Here is a 12,153-nt window from a genome sequence, read left to right on the forward strand (position 1 = left end):
CATTCTCATGTTTTCCTTTCTGGTGGGAGGAGGCTGGGTGCAGTGGCCTCCTGGAATGTTGTCGGCTGCCTTGTTGGAGGGCTGGGTTTGGTGGAGAGGGAAGGGCAGTGGTTCTTGCTCTTGGGCTTCCACCCAGCCCTGTAAAGTCTCACACAGACACACATGGATTCAGAAGCCAGACAACTTTATTTGGGGGGCAAATATTGACACTTTTGGGTGTGGGCCTTGCATGCAAACATATCAAGGGATGACATGTCACTTCTTCCCAAAGCGTTGAGGGGCAGCCAGGCTCCAGAACTCGGAATTCAGCCCCTCTCCAGCCCGGGGACTCAGCCGTTCATTGCTCCAGGATCCCCGGGTATTTCTGCCAAACCTTAGGAAAGATTTGTCCTCAGGTCCCTGCAGTCTCTCTTCTCTAGCCCCCTTCCTTCTCCTCGTCCTCTGTCTCCTGCCCTTTCTACCCCCAACCCCTGCCATGCCTGTGTCCCTTTCAGACTCACCTCTGGGGCTGAAACAGGAAGGCTTGGCTCCGGCCAGGTCTCTCCATTGCCTGGAGCAGGTAGCGCAACAGTGACCCAGAGGTCTGGGCATCCTGTGGCAGGAGGGGTTCACTGTCTTCCTCCTGTGCCAAGGGGGTATCAGGGAAGGAAGATGGGCAAATACCCTGGACATGTAAGTCACAAGGGGAAGGGACTGGCTTCCAGGGGCAAGGGGTAGGAGGCTGCAGAACCATTTCCTCAGATTTGAGGACCTAATGGCAACCTTGGCAGCCAGAGAAAGTATCAGAACCTAGAGCACAAGTCTTAACCGAGGTAGAGGCAATGGTGATATGGGGATGGGACACACACTCACCGCGGGGAGCTGGTGGTCTTGCTGGCCTCCTGGCCCTTCAGCACAGCCCTGGTCTATTAACAGCAGCAGCACCAGCAGTGCAGCAGTCTGCCTAGAATCCATGCTGCCATCCACCCTCCTACAGCCACCCCAGCCTCTTATACCTGCTGTCCCCCCAACCCCCAGCCTCACAGTAGCCTTAGGGGAATCTAGAGCAGGCAAATGGAAATGCAGGGCTCATTAGGAGCCGCCTGGGATCTCCTCCCATGGCACCCCCAGGACTTCATGCTCTCAGCCTCCTGCCCCAGGCCCCTAAGCCTGGAGTTATAGACTTTATTAGATGCATAAATCCTGTCTCCAGAGTTCAAGAAGCGTCATTAGTTGCAGACGATTTGTCAGAGCTAGGCCCTGGGGAGCCTTACAAGAACCCCTAATCCCTCAACAGGTTGGAGAGCTTCAGTTTATCACTTCCCCTCTTTCCTAACTTGTAGACTAAAGCACAAGAAACTCATGTCAGGATTAGTTAAGTAGGATGTCCTGGAGTGGAAGAGGAGTAGGAAGAGCCAGGGTCAGAGTCTGTCAGGATGACCAGGCAGGGCCACACAGCCTGTCCTCTGCTTGTGTGCCTCTTGGAGGCTACTCAGATTTGCCTGTGGATAAAAAATATATTCAACTTCATGATGGTGCAGAGAATTTAACTTTTCTTTTTTTTCTTTTTGAGACAGAGTTTCGCTCTTTTTGCCCAGGCTGGAGTGCAGTGGCGCGGTCTCGGCTCACTGCAACCTCTGGCTCCCGGGTTCAAGCGATTCTCCTGCCTCAGCCTCCCAAGTAGCTGGGACTACACAGGTGTGAACCACCATGCCCAACTTGTATCTTTTTTTTTTTTAATTAAAAATAATTTTTTTTGGCCGGTGCAGTGGCTTGCACCTGTAACCCCAGCACTTTGGGAGACCGAGGTGGGTGGGTCACTTCAGGTCAGGAGTTCGAGACCAGCCTGGCCAACATGGTGAAACCCTGTCTCTATAAAAATACAAAAATTAGCTGGGGGTGGTGGCAGTCACCTGTAATCCCAGCTACTCAGGAGGCTGAGGCAGGAGAATCGCTTGAACCCGGGAGTCAGAGGTTGCAGCGAGCTGAGATGGCACCACTACACTCCAGCCTGGGCAAAAAGAGAGAAACTCTGTCTCAAAAAAAAAGAAAAACTATTAAGATATAGAAGGAGGCTACAGGGTTTTGGAGCCCACTGAATGGGTGTGGCTTCAAATCTTTGCAGACAGAGCCCCATCTTCACTAGAGAGCACTGCTTCGGACTGGCCTCATTGCCCTTGCTACAGAGTTGTCCTCCACAGCTGAAGCACTGCTGCCACCCTGTGGTCACAGCTCCTCACTGCCAGCTCCGGCCATTTCCTTTTCCTAGAATAGACCTCTGCAGAGGAAGTGAGGAGGGTGAGGCTGAGTGGAGGTGCTAGGGTCCAGACTCTAGGGAGTCCCAGAAAGACAGGAGCAGGCTACTATGGGGCTGAACTATCATTCTGCCCCCAACTCTGGTCACCACAGCCTCTGCCTGGCTCTGGCTCTCACATACTAGGGTAGCCTCGAATCCTGTCTTAAGAAAAATCAGAATCACTAATCCTCAGGGAGAGGCCTTCAAAGCCATATGGTGCAGGTTCCTTCTAATCCTCGAGTCCATTTCTGAGAATCCCCACCAGTGTGGGTCTCTAGCCTGTGCCGAGGAAGAGCCAAGACATAAAGGCCCTGGCCTCTGCTTGAGCAAGTTGTCTCCCGCTCTGAGCTTCAGTTTCCTCACCTAAAACATGGGCCCATTTTACAAGGAACTCCTTCCTAGGGTGTGCATTACTTCACATACTTTTTGTAATCCATTCAGTAAAACAGCTGGCATAGAACAGGTATCCTCAAAACGTTAGCTGTGATTACCTCACGTGCCCCAGTTGGGGAACTTACCGTCTCCTCAGACAGTCTTCAGACATATTTATCCTTGTGCTGAGGGGGCTTTGGGCTTCCTGTGACTTCTACTGGGGGTCTTAGTTTGCTCCATTAAGTCTCAACAGAACGTCTCTCATCTCTTTCATGTGTAAAAGCTCTTCATATTTTTGAAGACAGAGTTCATTCTTCTACTCCAGTCTTTTTTTGAGATGGAGTCTGGCTCGGTCACCCAGGCTAGAGTGCAGTGGTGTGATCTCGGCTCACCGCAACCTCTGCCTCCTGGGTTCAGGTGATTCTCCTGCCTCAGCCTCCCAAGTAGCTGGGATTATAGGCACACATCACTATGCCTGGCTAATTTTTGTGTTTTTAGTAGAGCTGGGGTTTCACCATGTTGGCCAGGCTGGTCTTGAACTCCTGGCCTCAAGCAATATACCCGCCTTGGCCTCCCAAAGTGTTGGGATGACAGGCGTGAGCCACCGCACCCGGCCCATTCCATAGTCTTTTTTGCTCAAGGGGAAGCACCCCACTCTTTAAGGCAAGGCATCTAGGAACCAACTTATCCTTTAGATATGCAGATCACAGCAGTTTGGATCTGGATGCTCCAGATACCGTATTTCTATTAATGCAGACTAAGCCAGGGTAAACCTTTTTGTAAGCTTTGTCTCATGGTTGGTCCCAAGCATAGAACCTGACATTCATCATCATGGCATCTTGTAGTTTTACTTCTTTTTTGAGATGGAGTTTTGCTCTTGTTGCCCAGGCTGAAGTGCAATGGCTTGATCTCGGCTCACTGCAACCTCTGCCTCCCAGGTTCAAGTGATTCTCCTGCCTTAACCTCCCGAGTAGCTGGGATTACAGGCATGCGCCACCGCACCTAGCTAGTTTTGTATTTTTAGTAGAGATGGGGTTTCTCCATGTTGGTCAAGCTGGTCTTGAACTCCCGACCTCAGGTGATCCGCCGCTTGGGACTCCCAAAGTGTTGAGATTACAGGTATGAGCCACTGCGCCCGGCCAGTTTACCACTTCTTAAAACGGAGTATCAAGGACATGGGAAGATGGCTCTTCTGTGGGCAGTAGCTGCTGCATCCCAGCATGATCCTTGTCTGCTCCTATCTGACAGAGGTCCAGAGAAGCAGCAGTGTGAGGGTGGATGGGACACTGCAGAGCTGGCTCTGGGTCAGACAGAATTCAGTTGTAATCCTAGCTCTTGAACGTCACTGTGTGACTTGGCTAAACCTCAATTCATCATCAATAAAATGAAGCGACTATTCCTGTTATCATGAGGTGAACAGTAAAGCAATCTACCATTCCATGTAGCATAGGGCAGACACTCCATGTTTACCATCCTGCTGCTTCTAGTATTTCTTTAAACATCAATTACAAGTGGCTCCGGGATGAGCTGCATTCAGAAAGAGGCTGGTCTAGGGGGCTTCCTGTGTCTAGGATGGAGGTGACTGGTCTCCTTTGAAGTTGGAATGGGTTGATTCCTCTAATTTGGTAAACTGCCCAGTTTTCAGAGTGCATTCCCACCTCCAAAACCTCATAATCTGGGCTTTGGTATTTGGCTTTTAGCAATTTCCTCTCTTACCCTTATCTGGACCCCCATGTGCTCTTGGCCACAACACAGTGAAGACCACCACTGCCTTTCCTGCTCTCCTCAGGAGGCACAGGCTATTTGTGTCAAGTGTCTACCAAACCCCAGCCACAGATAGCTTCTTAAATCACTTCTCTCCTACTGGGAAACTCCAGAGACACCTGCTATCTCTTTTGTCAAATTCTTCAGCCTGGCTCATTGTTCTCATTTGTGATGTTAATTATAAAGGAATATACAGATGCAATAAATTATCTGTGATTTCCCTACACGTCTTCCTGATTCCCATAGTCTCTGAGCATTACCTGTTTTTCTTGTGAACTCTTACCTGCTTCTTTTTTTTTGTTTGTTTGTTTTGAGATGGAGTTTCACTCTTGTTGCCCAGGCTGGAGTGCAATGGCGTGATCTCAGCTCACTGCAACCTCTGCCTCCCAGGTTCAAGCAATTCTCCTGCCTCAGCCTCCTGAGTAGCTGGGACTTACAGGCATGTGCCACCACGCCTGGCTAATTTTTGTATTTTTAGTAGAGACGGGGTTTCTCCATGTTGGCCAGGCTGGTCTTGAATTCCTGATCTCAGGTGATCAACCCGCCTCAGCCTCCCAAAGTGCTATGATTACAGGCATGAGCCACCATGCCTGGTTTTCTTACCTGCTTCTAAATAAACTCTGCCCCTCATTTCCAGACCAGCCTCCTCCTTACCATAGAAAGCTATACTTTCTGTCTTTGTGTGTGTGCTCCCTGGTCACAATGGCAACCATTTTTTTTTTTTTTTTTTTTTTTTTTAGACTGAGTCTGGCTCTGTCGCCCAGGCTGGAGTGCAGTGGCCGGATCTCAGCTCACTGCAAGCTCCGCCTCCCGGGTTCACGCCATTCTCCTGCCTCAGCCTCCCGAGTAGCTGGGACCACAGGCGCCCGCCACCTCGCCCGGCTAGTTTTTTGTATTTTTAGTAGAGACGGGGTTTCACCGTGTTAGCCAGGATGGTCTCGAACTCCTGACCTTGTGATCCACCCATCTCGGCCTCCCAAAGTGCTGGGATTACAGGCTTGAGCCACCGCGCCCGGCCGGCAACTTTTTTTTAATGGTTGGGTGGGGGTTGGCAACAAAACACTGAAAAGTAAAAGGCCATTTGCCATCAGCAACTCTCCCACCCACCATCCACATAAAGCACATACTAAGTTTCCTGGTGAGTGCTTGCTGCCAGGATGCCAAGGGCCTTTGTCTCCAAGGCAGTCCACAGGAGCTTTGTCCCGGGCCTTCTGTCATACTTTGTAATTTATAGAAATCATCCACCTTCTATAGGCTGTGTCTCCCCTGCATAAAAAGACAAGAATCCCTGTTCCTTCTGTCCTAAGAAATGGGGGAGTGAGGAAGATGACAGACGCGAAAGGCCAGTGACCTCCCAGAAGAGTGGACAATGGGGCCTGTGGATAGAGGAGTGAAGCATCAGACATAACAGTGGTTCACTTGATAGTTTAATGTTATATTTGCAGCATAAATAAGGCACGATATATGCCACGGCAAGGAAGGGAGGGAGAGGGCATGGCTGGGGGGATAACTGCTAAGTGGCAAGGGGGAAAAGACAGTATGGTTAGGGAGAATAGAGCGAAGCCCCTGCCTCAGCCCCGTCCCGGGAGATTGTGAGAACCAGCTCACAGGGATCATGCTGAATCAGGTGGAGGGGAAAAGGGAAAAGACAGTTTTGTAACAAAAAACAAAATAGCCTGTAGCACTGCATCCTCCTACCTGTCAAAGGCCACCACTGGGCACTGGGGAGACCCAGACCGAGTTCCTTGATAAGATGGAGAGGTGTTGCTACACGTCAAAAATATATAGATGATCAGAGATATAATCATAGATACACACTGCTTCCTTTTCAATAGATACTATGTTAGGATGTGGCAGCCTCCACTCTTGGGGCTGGAGGCTCATCTCCTCCCTGCCTGAAAGGTGTGTGTGTTGTGTGGGGAGGAACGGGACAGCTGAAGCTCTGGCTGGTCCTTACTGTAACAGAGAACATGGAGTGACCAGTCTGCAAGGGAATATGGGACAACTCCTGTCCAGACCAATGCATGGTTTTAGGAATACGACTAGAAAGAAGACAAATCTAGATTTTGAGATCAGTGATATGATGGGGATTACTTTAATGGGAATGGAGGAAGAGACTGAAAGAAATGGAAGAATGTTAGTGCAAAGGCAAAATATGTATTTGAAATATCCTCCACACCTGTAATACTTTCCCAGCTTATCCCTAAGAAATGGTTCTCAACCTTTAGTGTGCATTAGAATCACTTGGAGTGCTTTTAAATCCTGCCCCCAGAGTCTGTGATTCAATAGGTCTGGGATGGGGCCTGAGAATGTGTATTTCTAACAAGTTCCCAGATATTGTGGCACTGATGTTGCTGGTCCTGGACCATATTCTGGGAACCACTGCCCTAAGGTAAAGTCAGTGAAACTATTGCTCATAGCCACTTCTTACAGCTAAAACATCACTCACCAGTAGCTACTGCTGGTGAGATATCTCTGTGCTATTAGCCCCCCCATTAAAAAAATAAACCTTAGTAGCTATGATACAAACCTACATCTACAAAGGACATAAGCTCCTTTAACCTGCCCTACTCTCCCCAGCCTTTTCTCATTCTGGGGTAAGACTTTACCCCAAAGAGAGACAACTCAACTGGTGCAGAGGGTGGTAATGGTGGCTAGCAGCCACCTATGCTCATTCCTGCTGGGTAACCACCTTGGTATGGGGTGGGGGAATTTATGTCTGTATGCACATTTGTGTGTACAAACAGACACAGAGAAATCAGTCCTGTACTATAAGAGGGATGACTAGAGTTGTGGGAGGCTATAGTGGGGTGGAGGGAGTCCTTTAATCTGCCTTAGGATCCCCACCTTTCCTGTTCTTCCAAACACCCCCACCCCCGTCAAACATTAAGTCTAAAGAAAGCAGAAAGAGCATATCAACAAGGCATATGTGATATAGCTAGGAAGACTGGAATCTAAACAGACTGGTTATGAAATTAAAAAAAATAACATATTTCCTTCCTGTGTATACAATGTACAATATTAATGAAAAATTAATGATTTGGGGATGGGAAGAAAGTTATGAAAAAAGGAGAAAACTGGTGGGGATAGCTGTCTCAGGGGCTGGCACCTTTAAGGAGCCTCTCAGTGTGGAGCAGGGGAGCCCCAGAAACCACAGGAAGAATTTTTTTGGTGTCTGCTTGGTGGTTCAGGCTGTACATAGAGCATGGTTGGGGTTAAGCACTCTCCATCTATCAGGATGGGTGGTGCTAGAGGGCAGTGAATCAAGAAAGGAGCCAAAACCAACGGAACAGGGATAGAGAAGTGAGCAAGAGGAGGTTCAGTTTGCCCAGTCCCTCTTTAACCACTACTTAGAGTACATGGTCTAATGCTTGGGGCCAAGGAGGCAGGTGAAGGCCAAGGAAGTCAGATTTGGGGTGCATAAACAGCAGCAAAAGAGTAAGTAAAGGGGGCATGACTTTTTTTTTTGTGGCCTCTCTAGTAGTGTGGGAGGCTTTCTCAGACTTTTCAACTCTAAGCAAGCTTTCTGTTAGGGGAATGGGGCAGAAAGTGAGCAGACCAGAAGACCTGGTTCTGTCCCCTTCCTCTGTGGCCTTGGGTACGTGGCAGCTAGCTAGAGTGCCTGTGTATTGAGCACTCACATTGGAGTGGGGTGGGAAGTCTGAGTCCTGTATTCACGTGAATGAATTCAGGACACCCACCATACACTCAGCTCCTTTCTGAAAGTGTCCTCCCTTAGGCCTCTAGGAAGGCCATGGACTTTAGGAAGGGCCAAGTGACACCTTCCATGATGTTTGGTTCTGGTCCGGATGGATCTGGCTGGTAGCAATAATAAGGTAAGTGATGTTACCTTTGACTATTAGAGAAGTTTCAGGGTAGGCAATTGTTCTGACTCCTTAGTGAGACTGAGAACCAACTCAGGAACTATCTAGGGGGGGGTTCTGACCTGCTACTTCCTTAATTCAGTGCCATTTTGTTACTGTGGTTCTGGCAGTGCTCCTCATTGAGGTCCCGTATACATCTTCCCACTGATAAAAATGAAGTTAGGACTAGATAATTAGTCATGGGGGCTAAGAAATAAAAAAGACCCTCTACATAAATTAGTCACCCAACACAGGGACAGACTGGCAGGACATGTATGCAGTGACAAATTAATTCTTAACTGTAAAAACACTTGACTGAAGGCAGAAGAAAAATAGTCAAGAGTCTTAGGAAAGCTCCTTAGGAGCCATAAACTCAGTCAAGCTTTAGGGCAAGGCTGCTACTGGGAAATCAAGACAATAAAAAACGAAACAAAAGCAGGAGAAAATCCCAGGGAGCAGCCGGCTAAAGGGGAAGTCCTGAGCACAAGTTATGGCTGTGAATTTTTAAAGGCAAAAGTGAAGTCCCTGGATGTGGTAACCTGCATCCTGACCATCTGCCATAACATTTGCTAGTCTGAATCACTTCAGGGCCTATTCCTGTTGGGTACCTGGTGGTAGAAGATGAGAAAACCATGTTTTCTCTCCTTTGTCTTTAGGGGTGTGGCCTGTTCAGCACCAGCTCTGAAAAGCAGGAGGGGAAATTTAAAACAAATGCAGCAGAACCTGCTACCTGACTGGTTCACTAGGATAGGATATCACTTTAAGGAAATGGGAATCTTGTAGCTTAAAACATTTTCTCATTCCCCTGTGACAGTGAATTTTGGAGGCAAAATAAGAAAGGAAGCTGGCAGTTATTTTGTATGTTTAAGATGGAGGTAGGAAAGATGGAGAGAAGGACATTCTTGGCTTGCACAGATGGCAGAAAGTGGCTCTGGGACAACTGGAAGGGTTTCATACGGAAAGGCAATTAAAGCTGACCTATCTATCCACAGGCCTCTGGCTTTGAATTGCTTCCTATGGTCCTGGTAGAAACTGCATAGTTCAGAGCCCAGGGGAGATGAGAAACCTTAATGTGGAAGAAACAGGGACAAGAGAGATGAACTGCTCCCTCTGCAACCCAACTCTTCAAAGAATGGTTGAGAGCAATAGTCATCAATTTCCCAGGCCAGACCCTGGGGTCCTTTGCTGGGGGGCCAGTTCTGTACTTTCCCTCTTCCCTTCCTCCCTCCTTTCAATCTTGTACTCAAGTAAACCCACTCAGGACCTTGGCTATGATGCTTCAAGATCCTGGAGCACTGCATGTAAGGGGAAGAGAGCAGAAATGGGTTGAAGAAACTCTGGAGGACCTGGAAGACCTAGTGGCTAAGCTAGGAACCTGGTGAAAGCCAAAGAAGATAGTCCAGATGGTGATGGGCACTTATGAACAGAAGACTCTAGCTCAGAAAAGCGGACAGATGTGTGAGGGGGAGAGATGGGGTAGAGCAAGGGAACTCGAGAGTCCCCTACATGACAGCCTCCAGGAGGGCTGTGTCTGAAGTAGTTATAGAAGAGAGACGGGGGGGTGGGGGGTGGGTAACGTTGACAGGGGAATGAAGAGGGAGAGGCAGGAGCAGAAAGATGACCAAAGATGACAATATGTACGCTTTGGCCAGTAAACTCTTATAAAACATAAAGGAATCAACTAATCCCTAACCTGATGGACCAAGCTTTGAAATATTTTGTTCCTGTCTGCCCTGATGATTAAAACTGAAGAAGGAGGGAGGGGAGGAGACAGAATCAGCCAGTCAGATTCTGGGCCCTTCCCTTTTCACTACCAAGCAATCTTTAATAATAAGGCCACAAAACGAGGTTGCCAAGGCCTAGTGGGGTGGTGGGAAAGACCCCACCACTACACTAGATAAAGTCAAGCAACAAAATGAGGTACCCAAATAGCTCTGGAAATAGATGAAAAAGAATTAGAACTCTTGAGAGTTTCTTTCTTTTTGCTTTTTTTTTTTTTTTGGTGGCAGGTAGGGAGAAGGAATAAAGCTTATGGAAGAACTGGAAAATACTGCTACTTCATACATCAAAAGTAACCTTATATTCTCCGTAAGTGAATGTTTTAACTAGAATTAAGGAAGGGGAAAAAGGAAACAGGGGTAAATAAGCAGCTATGGGAGACAGAGTCCTGAGTCCATGGGGTGGCTGGGGCTGGGTCAGTGGGTGATATGAAATCAAATCTAGCCTCCCTCTATCTGGCAGGAAGTGGCATGCTAGTAAGGAACAAAAAGGTAACAGCCACAGCTTAGTGGGAAGAGAGGGAACTGAGAAACCCCAAACCTAGAAGTGCCAAGGGTTAGTGTTAAAAGAGACAGATACACGTGCATGGGGCAGGGGTGATTGTTCGGACCATCTGGAAAGGCCTTTGGCTGTGGGTGCATCAGAAACCCCACCCTTGGGGGATGATCTATGAGGCTCTGGGGCTGGGAGGCCCCCAGCACAGGTGTCAAACGTACATGACCATGTGGCTAAAAAGCCCCATGTCTGTCCATTACTCACAACACACAGTTCCCCCTGACCCATATTGCCATGTCCAAGGCAGATGGGAGGAGATAAGATGACATCTCTCTTGGCTCTTGGGCGGGCGAGCTCTGGCTGAGGACCTCTCCACCAGAGGAGGCATCATCTGCCCGCAGACTGGGACTGTGGGGTCATGATTACATGCGATTGTATTGGCATGCTCAGTTCTGTCCTTTGGCTGGCCATCTGAGTGAGGACCGAGGTGGCCACAGCTTCAGCTGCAGAGCGAACACTGAGGCCATTGGTAGGGGCTGTTGCTGAGCTGTGCTGAATCACAGGGGCTGGAGAACCCGTTGGCTCTGAGCTTTCCTTGGGGCTTTCTGCCAGGAAGAAGGGCAAAGAGCAGAGAGCAATTGGTTAGAAAACAGAATGGGGAAAGAGGCAGGACTACCTTTTGCCATAATTCTAAAGGAGACCAAAAGGGAAATGAAACCCATCTTTTTTTGGGAAACACTTCCCAGAATCCTGGCTTCTAAGTCATAAATGGGCTAGGAAATGGGAAGTTGTAAGAAGGGAAGAACTAGGCCAAAATTAACCTATCTATCCCAATAAAATGAATCTCCAACATGTTAATTACACTGTCTGGTTTCTAGGTCTTTGCATAGTTCATTACCCAACTCTTCTTATTATTCATTACTTCCATTCTTTCTTGTTTCTAAGAGACAGGGTCTCAAGTGATCCTCCTGCCTTGGTCTCTCAAAGTGCTGGGATTATAGGCATAAGCCACTGTGCCTGGCCTTCATTTCTTCAAAGGTGATTTAAAACAGATCTCTTTTTAGCCATCCTCTTTGATTAATTCTCAGAGGAACTGAATTATTCCATTATTTTATTTAATTATTTTTTTTTTTCCTGAGACTGAGTCTTGCTCTGTTGCCCAGGCTGGAGTGCAGTGGTACGATCTCAGCTCACCATCTGATGGCACTGAACATCTGCCATCCAGGTTCAAGCAATTCTCGCGCCTCAGCCTCCCCAGTAGCTGGGACTACAGGTGCACACTGCCACACACAGCTAATTTTCGTATTTTTAGTAGAGACAGGGTTTCACCATGTTGGCTAAGCTGGTCTCAAACTCCTGACCTCAAGTGATCGGCCTGCCTTGGCCTCCCAAAGTGCTGGGATTATAGGCGTGAGTCACTGTGCCAGGCCTATTCCATTATTTTTAATGTTCCTTTACCATGTAGTTGTACCACAGGTAAGTCTGATAAATATCGAGCTATAATAAAATGATATTATGAATGGCCAGTCCCTGGCCCAGGTTCAGTCAACATGTAAAACTACAAAGAAATCTTAAGACCCTCCTGACTAAAAATTAGCTAGGCAT

General features: G+C 48.1%; 2 protein-coding genes across 9 annotated transcripts in view; both read right to left on the reverse strand.

Moving 5' to 3' along the window:
- Window positions 1–167: 167 nt before the first annotated feature.
- On the reverse strand, window positions 168–954 carry NPFF (neuropeptide FF-amide peptide precursor). Of its 2 annotated transcripts, XM_001106733.4 has the most exons (3): window positions 853–954; window positions 501–622; window positions 168–373 (listed from the first exon to the last, which is right to left on the reverse strand). In XM_001106733.4, the coding sequence occupies exons 1-3, from the start codon at window positions 952–954 to the stop codon at window positions 256–258; spliced, it is 342 nt and encodes a 113-aa protein (XP_001106733.1). In that variant the 3' UTR covers window positions 168–255. The 2 variants fall into 2 exon arrangements, with proteins under 2 accessions (XP_001106733.1, XP_077810572.1); XM_077954446.1 differs by lacking the exon at window positions 853–954 and having other exon boundaries at window positions 501–733.
- LOC700403 (cyclic AMP-dependent transcription factor ATF-7) overlaps window positions 501–12,153 on the reverse strand; it is a 129,743-nt gene continuing 118,090 nt past the window's right edge. For 4 of the 7 annotated variants that reach the window (XM_028829525.2, XM_077954395.1, XM_028829526.2 and 1 more), the window contains one exon: window positions 5,822–11,153. In XM_028829525.2, the coding sequence (XP_028685358.1) occupies window positions 10,936–11,153 (218 nt within the window). In that variant the 3' untranslated portion in view covers window positions 5,822–10,935. Of the gene's footprint in view, window positions 1,482–5,538; window positions 5,678–5,821; window positions 11,154–12,153 lie in introns of those variants that run through there. The other 3 variants (XR_013401143.1, XR_013401144.1, XM_077954397.1) reach the window with 3 other exon arrangements.

The sequence above is a fragment of the Macaca mulatta genome, chromosome 11 (genome assembly GCF_049350105.2).
Source record: "Macaca mulatta isolate MMU2019108-1 chromosome 11, T2T-MMU8v2.0, whole genome shotgun sequence".
Classification (NCBI taxonomy): domain Eukaryota; kingdom Metazoa; phylum Chordata; class Mammalia; order Primates; family Cercopithecidae; genus Macaca; species Macaca mulatta.